Genomic DNA, 16873 nt, shown 5'->3' on the forward strand with positions numbered 1-16873 from the left:
ATGTTATTTGCTGTTTTCTATTAAAAAACATCGTAAATATAGTGAAACCGCAAATAACATGGTAGGAGACCTGACCTGTTTCTGAAGGAGAGGCAAAACACAGTGAAGAAAGTGCTGGGAATCAGCAATTTTCTCTGTAAACGCTTGGAATCAGTGATTTCCCTATGCAAGCTGATGTAATTTGGGGGGGAGGAGCCAGCAAGCTAAAAACCGTGAATAATCGAAACCGCGAATACGGAGGGAGAAGTGTAAAGATCTACAGATTCCATGAGTATGCCTTCATTTGTCTTTAGTCAGACAGAGAAAAAGTGCAGACACACCTTCTCTTCCCATTTGTGCCTGCTTGTGCTACCACGAATCCTACTTGGTCTGTGGTCTGCTCCCTCATTTCCATGTCATACATATTCTAATCCAAGTTTATTCAGGTCTTACTACCTCGCACCAAGGATAAAAACCTTCTGGGTAGCTTACAATCTAAGATCAAGTCAAAACTACAAACTACAATTTAAAATCACATTACAACATACAAATCCTGATGCCGCTTTGTTGGAAGACCGTTCCAGGTGTCCAGCATCCTCCCATGAAAAAACAGTCTCACCACCCTTCTTAGCTTCTCTCTCTTGAGCCTCATGATGATGAGCTCTTGTTACTGTATAGAAACACAACTTGCTGAAATCTTACTGAAGCCTTCCACATAGCTCGAATGTGTGTATCATAAGAACATAAGCATCGCCTCTGCCGAGTCAGACCATGGGTCCATCATGCCCAGCAGTCCGCTCCATGACCTGTAAGTGATCTTTTACCTAAAACATTTTATTCCCTAATCATTTAATATTCTGTATAGTAACCCTTTATCTGTACCCTTCAATCCCCTTTTCCTTCAGGAAATCATCCAATCCCATTTTGAAACCAAAATCGTACTCTGCCCTACCACCTCCTCTGCATTTGTTCTGAATCTGTCTCCTTTCAATTTTTTTGTTGCCCCTGCTAGTCTGAAGCATCTTTCCCTCTCTACCTTCTCTATACCTTTCACGATCTTATAAGTTTCTATCATGTCCCCTCTAAGTCTCCACTTTTCCAGGGAAAAGAGCCCCAGCTTCTCTAGCCTTTCAGCATGTGAAAGGTTTTCCATGCCTTTTATCATCCTTGTTGCTCTTCTCTGGACCCTCTTGAGTATCGCCATATCCTTCTTAAGGTACGGCGACCGATATTGAACGTAGTACTCCAGATGCGGGCGCACCATCGCCTGATACAGTGGCAGGATAACTTCCTTCGTTCTGGTAGTGATACTTTTTTTGATAATGCCCAACATTCTGTGCGCATTGTACCCCCAAGTCCTTTTCTAGTTTGCCTTCCCCAGTACCATCCCCCCCATCGTGTAGTTATACATCGGGTTTCCTTTCCCAATGTGCAAGACTTTACATTTCTCTACATTGAAGCTCATCTGCCTCTTCCCAACTTTCTTCTATAGCAGTGTTTTTCAATCTAGATTCCAGGGAAATTTACAGTCCAAAAGGTTATTTATATGGTTGGGGTCCCACATAGAGAATGACACAGGGAAAAATGTATCACTGTTCCCGCCCCATCCCTGTGAGCTCATCCTTGTCCCTGCCTCATCCCCGCGAGCTCAGTCCTCGTCCCTGCACCATCCCCACGAGCTCAGTCCTCGTCCCTGTCCCATCCCCACAAGCTCAATCCCTGTCCACGCCCCGCAAGCTCGGTATCTGTCCCCGCCCCGCTATCTTGGTACCTGTCTCCGCCCTGCAAACTGTCAGATCCCATCTGCACAAGCCTCGAAAAGTTATGATTTTATACTGAACATATTTTATTAAAGTATAAAAAGAGACTATTCTGTACAATTGTCATTTTATAAACACAAATAACACAGAGGATCAACAAAACCCCAGTCTCCCCTCCCTTTCACAAATATCCCCTCCACTATTATGAAAACTGAACAAACCAAATTACTACAGAATGCTACATAGAAAAATCAAGCTAACAGAATACTTCAGTCACACATGGCAAGAACAGTGTTAGGGGAGAGCAACTAGGGCAACTGCCCTCTAGTCAGAGAGAGAGCCCTAAGCCAGCTGGAAGCTAAAGAAGCACAGTCTGGGCTTTGCGGTTCCAGCTCTAGCAGAATACATATTTCAAATCTGAAATATTCTATCACAAAATATAAAATACATTTTTTTTTCTACCTTTTATTGTCTGGTAATTTTATTCTTCAAATCACATTGGTCTCAGGCTTTGGTTCTGGGTTCCTTCTGTCTTCATCGTGACATGGCTGGCTCCTGAATGTAAAAAAGGCCCAAGAGGAGCTGGAGAGGAGATGCCGAGTCTGACACGTGTGCAATTTTTTTACCACAGGAGCAAGACTTGTTACCGCTTTCACGTGGCGGTGAAAGGACTTGTCCCCATTCCCATGGGGCAGTGAAGGGTCTTGTCCTCATTCCTGCAGTAAACCAGTTGCAAATGTCTCCATTACTACGGATTTACTGCGGTGACCACGGTTTACCATGGTAAACGGTCCCTGTGTCATATCTCTAGTCCCACATATTTCAAAATACACTGTAATAGTGATCTTTAGAAATAAATAAGATTGAAAACCACTGTTCTAGAATATGCCTTTTGTTTCCTTATGTTTTTCAATATATGTTTTCTAATGTAGGCTATGTATCGTGTTGGCTGTCTTTGGGAAATGACTTCATCTATCAGTGAACTTTTGCAGACATATCTTCCAGAACTAGACTCAGTTCCCTGGGCTGAAAATAGACATCCAACGATAGCGTATCAAGTTGATACTTAGTTAATGTACTGTGACAAGACATTAGACGTCCAATTACAATGTACTAAGTACTTAGTTAATATACTAAGATGATGCTAAGTTGTTTATTCCTGTGCCTTGATAGAATAAGAGATTCAGATGACCTTGTCAAAAAATCCAAATATTCATCGGCAGTAACTGAATACTGGCTGCTGCTGAATATCTGCAGAAAATGGTGTATAAAGACTGCTCATACTTGCACTATCTGGATAGTGATGAAGTGGTCCATAAAGATATTCTGTGGCATTATTTAAATAGTACTGCTGAATATCTGTATTGGCAGGACTTAACCAATTAGCAGGTGCTGCTATCCAGACAAGTTCTTTTAAATACAGATTTATATGCACTAGATCAGTGTTTTTCAACCTTTTTACACCCATGGACCGGTGTTTTAGGGGAGTGCAACTAGGGCAACTGCCCCCTGGTCAGAGAGCGCCCTAAGCCAGCTGGAAGCTAAAGAAGCACTGCCTGGGCTTTGCAGTCCCCAGTTATGTCTAACACCAGCTCTAGCAGGATATATATTTCAAATCAGATATATTCTAATCACAAAATAGAAATAAAATTATTTTTTTCTACCTTTAGTCGTCTCTGGTTTCTGCTTTCATCTTCTTTTCACTCTCTTCCTTCCAGCGTCTGCCCTCTCTGTCTCTTCAATCCAGCATCTGCCCTTCAATCCACTGTCTGTCCTCTCCCCCTTCCATATGGTATCTGTCTTCTTTCTATGCCCCTCTCCCCTTTCCATCCAGCCTGCACCCCCTCTCTCCTTTTTACATGATTCATTCAAGCTTCACTGCTCTCTTCATTTTTATCTCTCCTACACCAGATCTACCATTGTTGTCCCTCTTTTTCTGCTGACCCCTTCCTATCATCAATCTCTCTACTTTCTCATGCCTGTCTCTCCCATTCCCCTCCTTTAATCTCCCTGCCAGCTGTTTCCTTCCTTTTTTCATTCTCCCTTCCCTCCTCCTCCTGTCCAGCAGTAACTCTCTTCCCTTCCTCCCCTCCCAGCAGCATCTCTCCTTCTCCCTCTCCAGTAGCAGCTGTCCCTTTTTCTCCCTTGCCCAGCAGCTTCCCTCCAGGTCCAGTAGCAGTTGTCTCTTTTTTCCCTTGCCCAGCAGTTTCCCAGACTCCTTTCCTCCTCCCCTCCCAGCAGTATCTCTCCTTCTCCTTCTCCAGTAGCAGCTGTCCCTTTTTTTTCCCTTGCCCAGCAACTTCCCAGACTTCAATAGTGGCTTTCTCCCCTCCCAGCATCTCTCCTTACTTCCCAGCACAGCGATTCAGGAAGGAAGCCTCGGGTCCTTTGTTGGATCGCGCCGCCTCTGAGGAAAGAGGAAGTTGCATCATCAGAGGCAGCCGCGACTCAGCAAAAGCCCCAAGGCTGCCTTCGTGAATCGCTGCGCTGGGAAGTAAAGGTGAGCTGCAGAGAGGGAAGAAAGCCACTGTCGGAGGCTCCCCAAGATCTCTCTGGCCCAGTGTGGTCTTCAGTTGTTGATCTTGCCGGCCCTGTACGGACCGGCAAGAAATTGAATTGAGTCAATCTCGCCGGCCCTGCGCGGACCGGCAAAAATTTCCTGCAGACCAACACCGGTCTGCGGACCGGCGATTGAAGAACAGTGCACTAGATCACATGAAAATGCTGAATATTGAGTGCAAAGTGTAATGGATTATGGGTCTCCATGTTCTTTTATATAATATTAGAATGGTCATCACTTATGCACTAACATTTAGGTGTGCCTACTTATGCTATGTCAATGGCAGGTGTAATGAATGCATTTCAATGTAGCACTTCAATGCATAAGTGCACGTATTCTATGACCTATGTGTGTAAATGTTTGACATTTACACACGTAGATTTTAAGAAGGGTTTGGACAATTTCCTGGAGGAAAAGTCCATAGTCTGTTATTGAGAAAGACATGGGGCAAGCCACTGTTGTCCTGGATTGGTAGCATGGAATGTTGCTGCTCTTTGGATTTTGGCCAGGTACTAGGAACCTGGATTGGCCACTATGAGGACGGGCTACTGGGCTTGATGGACCATCGGTCTGACCCAGTAAGGCTATTCTTATGTTTTTATGACATGCTTATGCCTTACACAGGCACCTCTTCCTGTTCACGTTCCTTTGCATTTCCATGCTGTGCGACTTGCATGCTCATAGTATAGAATATTGCTGAGCCTGCACCTAGCAATTATGCACGTAAATGTTACATTCATGCACATAAGTGCTAGTAGTTTATAATCTTAGTGCACAAATGGAGCTTACATTTAAGCACTACAAGCCAGATTCTATAAACGCCATTTGGCAAGGTTGTCAATCAAAAAAACCATCACCATTTATAGAATCATGCCTAGTGGCGCCTAAGTGGACTTAGGCATCCTAGATACAGGCGCAACTTCATTAGGCCACTTTTTCACTTGCCTAATTTGGTGGCGCCTAGATCGGATGCTTAACGATGCCTAAATCAACCATGGCTATTCTCCACCTATAACCAACTACTTTTAAACGCAAGCATTGATAGGCATCTTTAGGCATGGAAGGCCGCCTCCACTAAGGCATCGCTAGGCGCCCTAAGAGTTTGGTGCTAAACTCTTAAATTAATTAATGAATGATTTTTTTTAGATTGGCTGAAAACCATTGTGGTCAATTACCATGCCAATTAAATCAATAAAAAAATTAAAATTGTGCGCGGATTCTGAATTTAGGCGTTGCTATGCAGCTACAATTAGGGTGCCTAATGGCGTCTAATATAGGCATCGTTTATAGACTTCCCCAGTAAGATTATAAAATTAGGAAGGCAGAAACAGTCAATCAACCAATTAAAAAGAAAGCACAACACAGTAATTCTTACTAGACCAGTTGGCCCAACTGGTCTGCATAGTTGCTGCTGCCTATTTTGTCACTGCATGTCCACTCAGTTCCCAGGTCATCTCTCCCTTTACTGACCTTCTTACCAGTTAGAGACTGACCAAATTTCAGTTTTGACACCATAACCGGCTCAAAATCTGGATTCAGCCCTGCTTTGGTTTCTGCCACAAATATAACTGTATTTCAGCTGAAACTGAAACTCATCAGTCCCACCCCCATGACCACTCTATACCGTTCTCCCACCACCCGCAGGCTCTACCCAAGCCTACTTTTGAAGCCCTGGTGTTCTTGTGGCCTCCTTGGGGCAGGAGCAATCCTGAGTCGTTCTTGTTACTGCTGGCTCCACAGTCAAAATGGCTGCTGAAATTGCCGTTGGTGGTCGCAGAGCCATAGGAGATTGTGGCAGCCCCAATTGCTCCTGCCAATGCTAGTTCCAGTCTCTAAATGGCCAACTATAGAGACAGCAGGGGAAGGAGTGACTTGGGATCATTCCTGCCCAAAGAGATCATTAGGATACCAGGGCTTTGAAGGTAGGCCTAGGGAGGGCCTATAGGAAAGGGGAGGGCCAAATTAGTGGATAGCCCAGAGGATGGGTTTTCTGCATGGGGGTTGGGGGTGGGAGATGGTTTCAGTTCAAATTGAAACCAAGCAGCGAATCTTGGCTACAGATTAGAATTTGGTTGCTCTCAACTATCAGGCATTAGTTGTACTCTTAGTAAAGAAGCATTTCCTCACATTTGCTCCGAAGTGTCCTCCTTTCAATTTCATATTGTGACCCCAAATCTGAATATCAGAGGCACAGGTTTTGGGACATCTGTGTCAGTCAGCTTGTAGGTTTTGAGACACCTCCATGGCATCTATCACAATCCAGACCAATATCTGAAGTCTCAGTGTTTGTAGAATATTCCAATTCATGAATAAAGGATAGTGATTAGATTGGATTTAAATTATGAATTCTTGTTGATGTAAAAGTATACATAAAACCTATCAGGACATCTCCTTTGGCAGGTAGATTTTTTAAAGAAAATGATCTCTTAGACATTAGGGTAAAAGCATGCATGTTTAGTCAGTTAAAAATCTGTGAATTTGAACAGAATAATAATACATGCCACAGTATATTATGCTTCAATATCTCAAGAAATAGTTTATTTATTAAATATTTATGCAGAGGGAGTCAAATTTTCTCTCAAATTGATTTTTCCTATCATCTGGGATTAATTATTAAAAGTTAAATTAAACCAGGATTAGTATGGCTCATTAGTAAATGATCATGGCTGAGAGATGCTTGCATGATTCGGATGTGATAAAGAGAAGCTGGTGAGCGCTCAAATCTTCCAGCCTTCCTGTGGCGTCCTGCAGATTTGCTAGGAATCGCTGCAGCAACTCACATCATTTCCACCTGAGACAACAAAGGTGAAGCCAGCTGCCGTGACAACTCCCAGCACATCTGCAAATGTTAGGAGGTTAGACCCACCGGCACTGTACAAGTGTAGTGATTGTTTCCTTGGAAGCACTGCTGTACAGCCCACCTTTGTCACAGCTGGTCAGGAACATAAACAAAGAATACTTTTCCTTTAAACCAGGAACTTTCCCTTTCATTTTTACAATGTGGACAATCAAAATTAAAAATGTAAGCAGAGCATTGGAGTTTTACAACGATATAATAGATAATTTTTATTTAAATATATTTTCATAATGAGTCTCTCTCTTAAAACAATTTTGCTTTGATACAATATAAAAAATTAGCTTCTGCTAATCTGACCTAAATGATAAAAACAAATATTAATTTGCAGTAAGTAAATATATTTTCATTTTTCTTTTCAACATCTTAAACCAGCTGCCTGAACAAATATGATCTAAGTATCTCTTATTACTAACTTTTCAAATTACTGAATTATTTTCCATAAATTCTCCTCTCAAAAGAGGTTATAGTTTTTGTACACCTATTTTTCAGGAACTCTCAATGCTCTCATGATTTAAAGTGTACACATATTTTAATTATCCAGGCAGACAACCATTTAGCAATCTAACATTTTGAAGAGGCGGGCCAGCTGGCTGGAGGGAGTAGGCAGCTCTCCGGCCCACTATGTAAGTAAGGTAAGGGGTCGTCGGAGGCATGAAGGGGAGTTGCGTGGCAGTGGGAAAGAGTGGGCACCTCTCCCACTGCTGAGGGAGTGTTGGGGGGAAGTGTCGCATGGCAGCAGGAAGGAGTGGGTATCTCTCCTGCTGCTGAAGAGTTGTCTGGGGGGGGGGGGAGGAAATGTCCCGCTGCTGAAAAGTTGTCCGGGGGGGAGGGGGGGAAATGTTGCTTGGAGGTGGGAGAGAGTGGGCATCTCTTTCGCTGTTGGAGAGGGAGTAGGCATCTCTCCTGCCGATCTTCAATTCGTTTTTTTGTTTTAATTATTATTTTAATTTGCATGGGGGATGGGTCTGAGCTGTCAAACCTTACTTTCCTGTCACTGATCAGAAAGTAAGGCAACAACAGCTCGGTAAATTTTGGCTGCAAATATGGCAGAACGAGATTACATAGTAACATAGTAGATGACGGCAGATAAAGACCCGAATGGTCCATCCAGTCTTCCCAACCTGATTCAATTTAAATTTTTTCTTCTTAGCTATTTCTGGGTAAGAATCCAAAGCTCTACCCAGTACTGTGTTTGGGTTCCAACTGCCGAAATCTTCGTTAAAACCTGCTCCAGCCCATCTACACCCTCCCAGCCATTGAAGCCCTCCCCAGCCCATCCTCCACCAAACGGCCATATACAGACACAGACCGTGCAAGTCTGCCCAGTACTGGCATTAGTTCAATTTTTTATATTATTTTCTGATTCTAGATCCTCTGTGTTCATCCCACGCTTCTTTGAACTCAGTCACAGTTTTACTCTCCACCACCTCTCTCGGGAGAGCATTCCAGGCATCCACCACCCTCTCCGTAAAGTAGAATTTCCTAACATTGCCTTTGAATCTACCACCCCTCAACCTCAAATTATGTCCTCTGGTTTTACCATTTTCCTTTCTCTGGAAAAGATTTTGTTCTACGTTAATACCCTTCAAGTATTTGAACGTCTGAATGGCGCAAGCCTCCTATCATTTTCATCGCCCTCCTCTGGACCGCCTCAAGTCTTCTTACGTCTTTCGCCAGATATGGTCTCCAAAACTGAACACAATACTCCAAGTGGGGCCTCACCAATGACCTGTACAGGGGCATCAACACCTTCTTCCTTCTACTGACTACGCCTCTCTTTATACAGCCCAGAATCCTTCTGGCAGCAGCCACTGCCTTGTCACACTGTTTTTTCGCCTTTAGATCTTCGGACACTATCACCCCAAGGCCCCCCTCTCCCCGTCCGTGCATATCAGCTTCTCTCCTCCCAGCATATACGGTTCCTTCCTATTATTAATCCCCAAATGCATTACTCTGCATTTCTTTGCACTGAATTTTAGTTGCCAGGCATTAGACCATTCCTCTAACTTTTGCAGATCCTTTTTCATATTTTCCACTCCCTCTTCGGTGTCTACTCTGTTACAAATCTTGGTATCATCTGCAAAAAGGCACACTTTTCCTTCTAACCCTTCAGCAATGTCACTCACAAACATATTGAACAGGATTGGCCCCAGCACCGAACCCTGAGGGACTCCACTAGTCACCTTTCCTTCCTTCGAGCGACTTCCATTAACTACCACCCTCTGGCGTCTGTCCAACAGCCAGTTTCTAAACCAGTTCAACACTTTGGGTCCTAACTTCAGCCCTTCAAGTTTGTTCAAAAGCCTCCTATGAGGAACTGTATCAAAGGCTTTGCTGAAATCCAAGTAAATTACATCTAGCATATGTCCTCGATCCAGCTCTCTGGTCACCCAATCAAAAAATTCAATCAGGTTCGTTTGGCACGATTTAACTTTTGCAAAGCCATGTTGCCTCGGATTCTGTAACCCATTAGATTCTAGGAAGTTCACTATCCTTTCTTTCTGCAACATTTCCATTATTTTTCCAACAACTGAAGTGAGGCTCACCGGCCTGTAGTTTCCTGCTTCATCCCTGTGACCACTTTTATGAATAGGGACCACATCCGCTCTCCTCCAATCCCCAGGAATCACTCCCTTCTCCAGAGATTTGTTGAACAAATCTTTAATAGGACTTGCCAGAACCTCTCTGAGCTCCCTTAGTATCCTGGGATGGATCCCGTCTGGTCCCATCGCTTTGTCCACCTTCAGTTTTTCAAGTTGCTCATAAACACTCTCCTCCGTAAACGGCGCAGAATCTACTCCATTTTCTCGTGTAACTTTGCCAGACAATCTCGGTCCTTCTCCAGGATTTTCTTCTGTGAACACAGAACAGAAGTATTTGTTTAGCACATTTGCTTTCTCCTCATCACTCTCCACATATTTGTTCCCAGCATCTTTTAGTTTAGCAATTCCTTTTTTCATCTTCCTCCTTTCACTAATATATCTGAAAAAAATTTTGTCTCCCTTTTTTACATTTTTAGCCATTTGTTCTTCAGCCTGTGCTTTCGCCAGACGTATCTCTCTCTTGGCTTCTTTCAGTTTCACCCTGTAGTCCTTTCTGCTCTCCTCTTGGTTTTTTTTATATTTCACGAACGCCAACTCTTTCGCCTTTATTTTCTCCGCCACTAGTTTGGAGAACCATATCGGCTTCCTTTTTCTCTTGTTTTTATTGATTTCCATCACATAAAGTTCCATAGCCATTTTTATCGCTCCTTTCAGCTTAGACCACTGTCTTTCTACTTCTTTTATGTTCTCCCATCCTAACAGCTCTTTCTTCAGGTACTCTCCCATTGCATTAAAGTCCGTACGTTTGAAATCTAGGACTTTTAAGTATCATGCGGCCTCTCTCCACTTTAGCCGTTATATCAAACCAAACCGTTTGATGATCGCTACTTCCCAGGTGAGCAACCACTCGAACATTAGAGATACTCTCTCCATTTGTGAGGAACAGATCCAATATCGTTTTTTCCCTTGTGGGTTCCTTCACCATTTGTCTGAGCAGAGCCTCTTGAAAGGCATCCACAATCTCCCTACTTCTTTCCGATTCCGCAGACGAAACATTCCAGTCCGCATCCGGCAGGTTGAAATCTCCCAACAGCAGAACCTCCTCTTTCCTTCCAAACTTTTGGATATCCACAATCAGATCCTTATCAATTTGCTGCGATTGAGTCTGAGATCTGTAGACTACACCCACATAGATAGAAGTTCCATCTTCTCTTTTCAGAGCGATCCATATCGCTTCTTCCTCTCCCCAGGTCCCTTGCATTTTGGTTGCTTGGATATTGATCTTTACATAGAGAGCTACTCCTCCACCTTTTTGACCATCTCTGTCTTCCTAAAAAGATTATATCCCGGTATGTTTGTATCCCATCGATGTGATTCACCGAACCATGTCTCTGTCATAGCGACAATATCTAGATCTGCCTCTAACATCAGGGCTTGCAGATCATGAACTTTGTTGCTTAGACTGCGAGCATTTGTGGTCATCGCTTTCCAGCTATTTTTCAGCAGTAATCTCCTTTTTCGTATGGATTTTTGTTTTGTTTCACTTTCCGTTGCAATAGTAAGAAATGAGAATCACTCGGCTACTATAGAGAATCGCTTGGCGTGATCATTTTAATATTAATGACCTTGTTGTATTACATTTGCATGGCATTATCGGAAACTGCTAGAAAACTTGGAAAAGACCTTGGTAAGCCATTTTGATAATCTGCCACTATAATACTTGCACACTAAATTGGCTGGAACCGGTTTAGCGAGCACGTTAAAGGCAGATTTTAGTTTTCAGAATCTGCCCCTCAGTTTTCTTTTTGCCTGTGGATTAGGGGTAAGTTTCAGACTGCCCTGAAGATATGGGGGTTTTTTCTGTTTGTTTCCTGACTGCACCTGAACAGGTGTGACCAAGTAACTTACCTGAAGTGGGTTTTGAGTGCTGTTTATTTATTTATTTTATTGTTTAGCCCATTTTTTGAAAGGTACTCAAATATTTTCCCTATCTATCCCAGTGAGCTCACAGTCTATCTAATGTACCTGGGGCAGTGGAGGATTAAGTGAGTTGTCCAGAATCACAAGGAACAGCACAGGGTTTGAACCCACAACCCACCCCCCAATAAAAGCCCTGCCCAATCTGAAGGGCCTCATAAGTGTAAACCCCCCTCCCCTGTCATGCTTCCCCCTAACAAAGGTCCCTCTGGCCTCCCTTAAATATACCTGGTATATAGTGAGCTCAAACAGGAGCTATCCCTGGTTGCTTCTTCCCTTGCTGGCAATGCATTCAAAATGGTGCTAGCAATCCTAAACTTCCCCCTCCCCATTTGCGGTTTCCACACTCGCGGTTTCACAAATTTGCAATTTTTTTTATTTGGGGGGGGGGGACCCAATATTTTATCACGTTCCCGCTTCTCTCCCGCCTTCCTCCCAAGGCATCCCGGCCTTACCTAGTGGTCTAGTGGGCTTTCGGGGCAGGAGCGATTTTCCTATGCTCCTGCCCCGTGTAGATCACCAATAGGAAAGAGCTGCCATGAGCTCCCGCCGTAGTCTCAAGAGACTATGGGAACTCACGGCAGTCATTTCCTATTGGTGATCTACACGGGGCAGGAGCGTAGGAAGATTGCTCCTGCCTTGAAAGCCTGCTAGACAACCAGGTAAGGCCGGGATGCCGGGGGGAAGGTGGGAGGGAGGCGGGGGTGGGTCAGAGCCGGACGATATTCGCGGTTTTTCTCCATTCACGGTCTGGCTCTGCCCCTATCCCCCGTGAATACCGAGGGAGAAGTATATAAGGAAACTAGACCCCATTTTGAACCAGAAGCCAGCAAGCGTAGGAGCAACTAGGGATGCTCTTCCATGATCCAATTAGATATCAAGAACATTGGAAGGCAGGCCCAGAGAAAGGACAATAGCCACTTGTTTGACTATAACTTACCTTGAGCTACTAAAAAGGAGTAAGCCACATTCCTGTAGTCACTTTGGGGTCCTTTACTAAGCTGTGTTAGGCGCTTATATGAGCTTAACCTAGCAATATAATGAATTACTGTGTAATGCATTACAGTTTCGCATGGTAGTTTTTGAATGTGTTTGCTAACCGCATGCTAAATACATTTTTTGTAAGGGGGGGTTATCAGGGCAGAGAGTGGGCATTCCTGTACTAACTAGTAAGCACATCTACATTACCACATGTTAACTAGTTAAAGCATGGATAACACAGGAGTCTTTACCATCTACAAAATATGAGCCAGTAACATTAGCATATGACCATTATTGGATAAAAATAAATAAACTGGGGTCTTTAAAGCTACAGTGGAAATGGCCTTAGCTTGCAGGAAAGACCCACTTTTAAGGGTGCATTAAGCTAATTTTTTTTTTAATCCACCCTTTTGTAAAGTTGATGAACATTAGTTCTACGAAATGTGTGCCAATAAGAAGTTGTCTCTCCGTGCATGCTCTTGTTTTTCATAACACTTACCAAAGACTCTATACCAGGGGTCTCAAAGTCCCTCCTTGAGGGCCGCAATCCAGTCGGGTTTTCAGGATTTCCCCAATGAATATGCATGAGATCTATATGCATGCACTGCTTTCAATGCATATTGAAAACCCGACTGGATTGCGGCCCTCAAGGAGGGACTTTGAGATCCCTGCTCTATGCTAAACGAATATGTTTCACCCAGAGTTAAAGAAATCTGCTTCTCAATATGTGCATCGGAGCACCAAGAAAACATGGGTCGGGCTATCATTGTGATAGATCTTGGCCATGAGTAGGACATAAAAAAAGAGGGTGGAAGACAAACAAGTAAGGGCTTCGTTTTGGCTTGCATATGAGAATTTTCTATGCACATCTACCAAAAGAGGTCTATCCACTCTCATTTCCTTGGTTACACACACAGAGATATAAACCCAGTGGCGTAGTAAGGGTGAGCAGTGCCCAGGGTGGTGGCGCCCCTCCCCCTTCCCTTTCCCCATACCTTTCAACTTCTCCGGCATGAGCAGCATGCCCACATCGGTGTCTGCTCGCCCTTTGATATTGCTTCCTAGGTGCAGGTCCTGGAAGTGACATCAGAGAGATAACCAATGCCGACACAGGCAGCAACCTTGCGCCAAGGAAGTAAAAAGGGTATGGGGGGAAGAATAGGGCGTGCAGCAAGGAGAGGAGCTGGGAGAGGGGGGGTGGAGGTGGTGCTGCTGCGTCCTTAAGAAGACTGTGCCTGGGGCGGATAACACCCCTTTACTACGCAACTGTATAAACCCTCATAAGCCTTCTTTCTCTTTGGAAAATAGGCTTGCTAAATAACAAAGTTACGATTTATTTTTCATACTTTAAGCTTTTATAACCCACTTTTTCTCCTAAAAGGATTCAGAGTGGGGTAACATTCTGAGAAGCTGGTTCCAGATGCAATCAGCATAACGCAGCACTATATATTAAAGTTACATCAAAATTATAAATTAATTTTCATGTTTTATATATGTTCATACATATAGGACCCTATCACCAAGCTGCGTTAGGGTTTTTATCACAGGCCGCTGTAGTAAAAGCTCCAATGCTCATAGAATTGCTATGAACATTGGAGTTTTTACCACAGCAACCCGTGATTAAAAAAAAACCCTAATGCAGCTTGATAAAAGGGGGCCATAGTGACTTAAAAGCTAGACGACCTAGTTAACTGGAAAACGTATGTACTGAGAGATTATTATCATGGCAAAATAACCATAAAACTCCAAGCTATAAGAGGCAGCTGAACTAGTCCTGGTTTTACCCTACTACCTCTATGGATTGCACTTCCCATTTCTCTTAAGAGTACAAGCATTACTTCTTTATAGAGGCAGCATGTAAAAGCAGTGCAGAGAGATGCCTAATCACCTTGATCGTAATTAACATGGTGAACTTTAAAACTGGAACAAAGGGGATACCAGTTCAGCAAACAAATACTTACAAACAGCAGCAGTAGCAAGGGAGTTATAACGATGCCCTGAAAAAAAATAAGAGAGGATGGTTACTTTTCAAATTTTCTTGATACATGGATTACTAACAGACAGAACCAGTTAGAGACCAAACTTTATGTGAAACCAACGGATACAGGAAGTTTACTACAATACGATAGCTGTCATCCGTCAGCTTTGAAAGATAGTTTGCCTTTGGCGCGATTTTTACAATTCAGACGCATATGTACACACACAGAAGATTTCAAGCGATCAGCTAACAAGTTAGCAAAAAATTTGAAATCTAGAGGCTATCCAGAAAAGGTATTAAAGAAACCTTACCGGAGGGCAAAAAACAATCATCAAGAATGGTTGTTACAACCACAAACATCGGTAATAACAACTGATACATTTAAAATAGGAAGGGAATGAAAAATCTACACAAAATGAGTTTCAAACAATAAATAGTGAAATTATGGACGAATTCCAGACGTGTGTTCTTAAATTTAATGTAGAATCTAAACAAATTGCTGATATAATCCATAATCACTGGAGAATTGTCCAGAGAAACCCATGCTTTGAAAATACTAGATTACGGTTAGCATACTCTAGATCTCGGAATCTGAGGGAACGTTTGAGTCTAAAACCAGATGATACTCAAAGGGTTGCTACTTGAAAAGGATTTCATACAAGTTGTGGAAGATGTCAAATATGCCCTTTAACCATTCAAGGGGCTTCGTTAGAAAATCCTTCAAACAGTAAGATTTATTATTTAAGACATATCACCACATGTAGAACGGATTATGTGGTATATATGATCAAATGCCCTTGTCAAAAAATATACATTGGAAAAACTACTCAACAATCTTGTTTGCATCTTAAAAGAGAAGAAGCTCCACCGGTAGCACATTGCCTGGCGTATAACCATACTTCTGAACAACTTCGATGTATGGCTATAGATAGAATAGTGGAATCTGTTAGAGGGGGAAAAAAATTGTTGCAACTAGAACAAAGATGGTTTGATCATTTACAATGTCTGCAACCTAAGGGGTTAAATATATCGATTAATTGGCAGACCTTTTTTTGAAAACTCAAGATAAAAATTGCATTGAATAAGTCCTCGATATATAAGAACATAAGAATTGCCACTGCTGAGTCAGACCAGTGGTCCGTCATGCCCAGCAGTCCGCTCACGAGGCGGCCCTCTGGCCTAAGACCAACACCCTAACTGAGACTAGCCCTACCAGCGCACGTGAATACAATCCATTCATTAACTAATAGGCAGTTACCCGCTTAGTTAAGTAGATTACGGTGAGGCTTGTCATGGCCTCTCCGGAACGAGGATTTTACACTGCTGCTACTATATTTTTGGTATTTAATTATCTCCTGGCTGGAGATAAAATTAATTTCAGTTTACAATAAAAACAAAGATAAAAACGGATTATTTGATAAGGTAAAGTAACATTACTTCCGGGATACAACTTCCGGTAAAGGTGTTCGCTGTCCTTTAAAACCCTGTATACGAGAAGTAGGATCTGTTTACGATCCTCAGCATAGATCGGTCCTTCCAGTAAAATAAGTCCAGAAGTGATGCAGGACGCCCTAAAAGTAACTTGGAAAAATTTCTCTACGAGTCTTTGAATAAAAGCTGAAATTATAATGGGCTACAAGGGGCTAGTCGAACAGGTATGTTTGATAACCTACTTGCAAATAGGGCTGTCTACAAAGAATGAAAAACAAACAAACAAAAAAGAGAACCTTCCAATACAAAAATTTAGAAAAACAGCAAACTTAAATGAGGGAAAAAGAGTCTGGGCTCCTTTTATGAAGCCACGCTAGCGGCTTTAGTGCGCGCGACTTTTAATCACACGGTAACCCCCGCGCTAGCTGAAAAACTACCTGCTCAAGAGGAGGCAGTAGCAGCTAGCGCGGCCGGCGGTTTAGCGTGCGCTATTACGCGCATTAAACTGCTAGCGCGGCTTTCTAAAAGGAGCCCCAAGTTTATAACATTTTTTCCCCTCTGTGCATCCTGGGCAGTATGAATTCTCTTCCATAGCCCTGAGGACATGGGTGGTACTATATAATCAGTGTTTATTATTATCCACAGATCAGCATTGTCACATGCTCAAGAAAAGCAATGAACAATAAAAAACAATTTTATTTTAAAAATTTATATACCGTTTAAACCTAAACGGTTTACATAATTTTACATAAATAATTCTATAAAATAAGTAAAATCAGACAAACATTAACAAATTATCCTCAGAAA

At 42.7% G+C, this 16873-nt stretch overlaps 1 protein-coding gene across 4 annotated transcripts in view; it reads right to left on the minus strand.

The window, feature by feature from the left end:
* Positions 1–16873, minus strand: part of SLC10A7 (solute carrier family 10 member 7) — a 309837-nt gene that overhangs the window by 110994 nt on the left and 181970 nt on the right. For 3 of the 4 annotated variants that reach the window (XR_004539058.1, XM_033940172.1, XM_033940180.1), the window contains exon 6: positions 14619–14654. Coding sequence is in view for 2 of the 4 variants with exons in the window: in XM_033940172.1 (XP_033796063.1) it covers positions 14619–14654 (36 nt within the window). In the remaining 2 variants the exon portion in view is untranslated. Of the gene's footprint in view, positions 1–14545; positions 14655–16873 lie in introns of all 4 variants that reach the window. The other variant, XR_004539057.1, reaches the window with a different exon arrangement.

Source organism: Geotrypetes seraphini, chromosome 1 (assembly GCF_902459505.1).
Source record: "Geotrypetes seraphini chromosome 1, aGeoSer1.1, whole genome shotgun sequence".
Classification (NCBI taxonomy): Eukaryota; Metazoa; Chordata; class Amphibia; order Gymnophiona; family Dermophiidae; genus Geotrypetes; species Geotrypetes seraphini.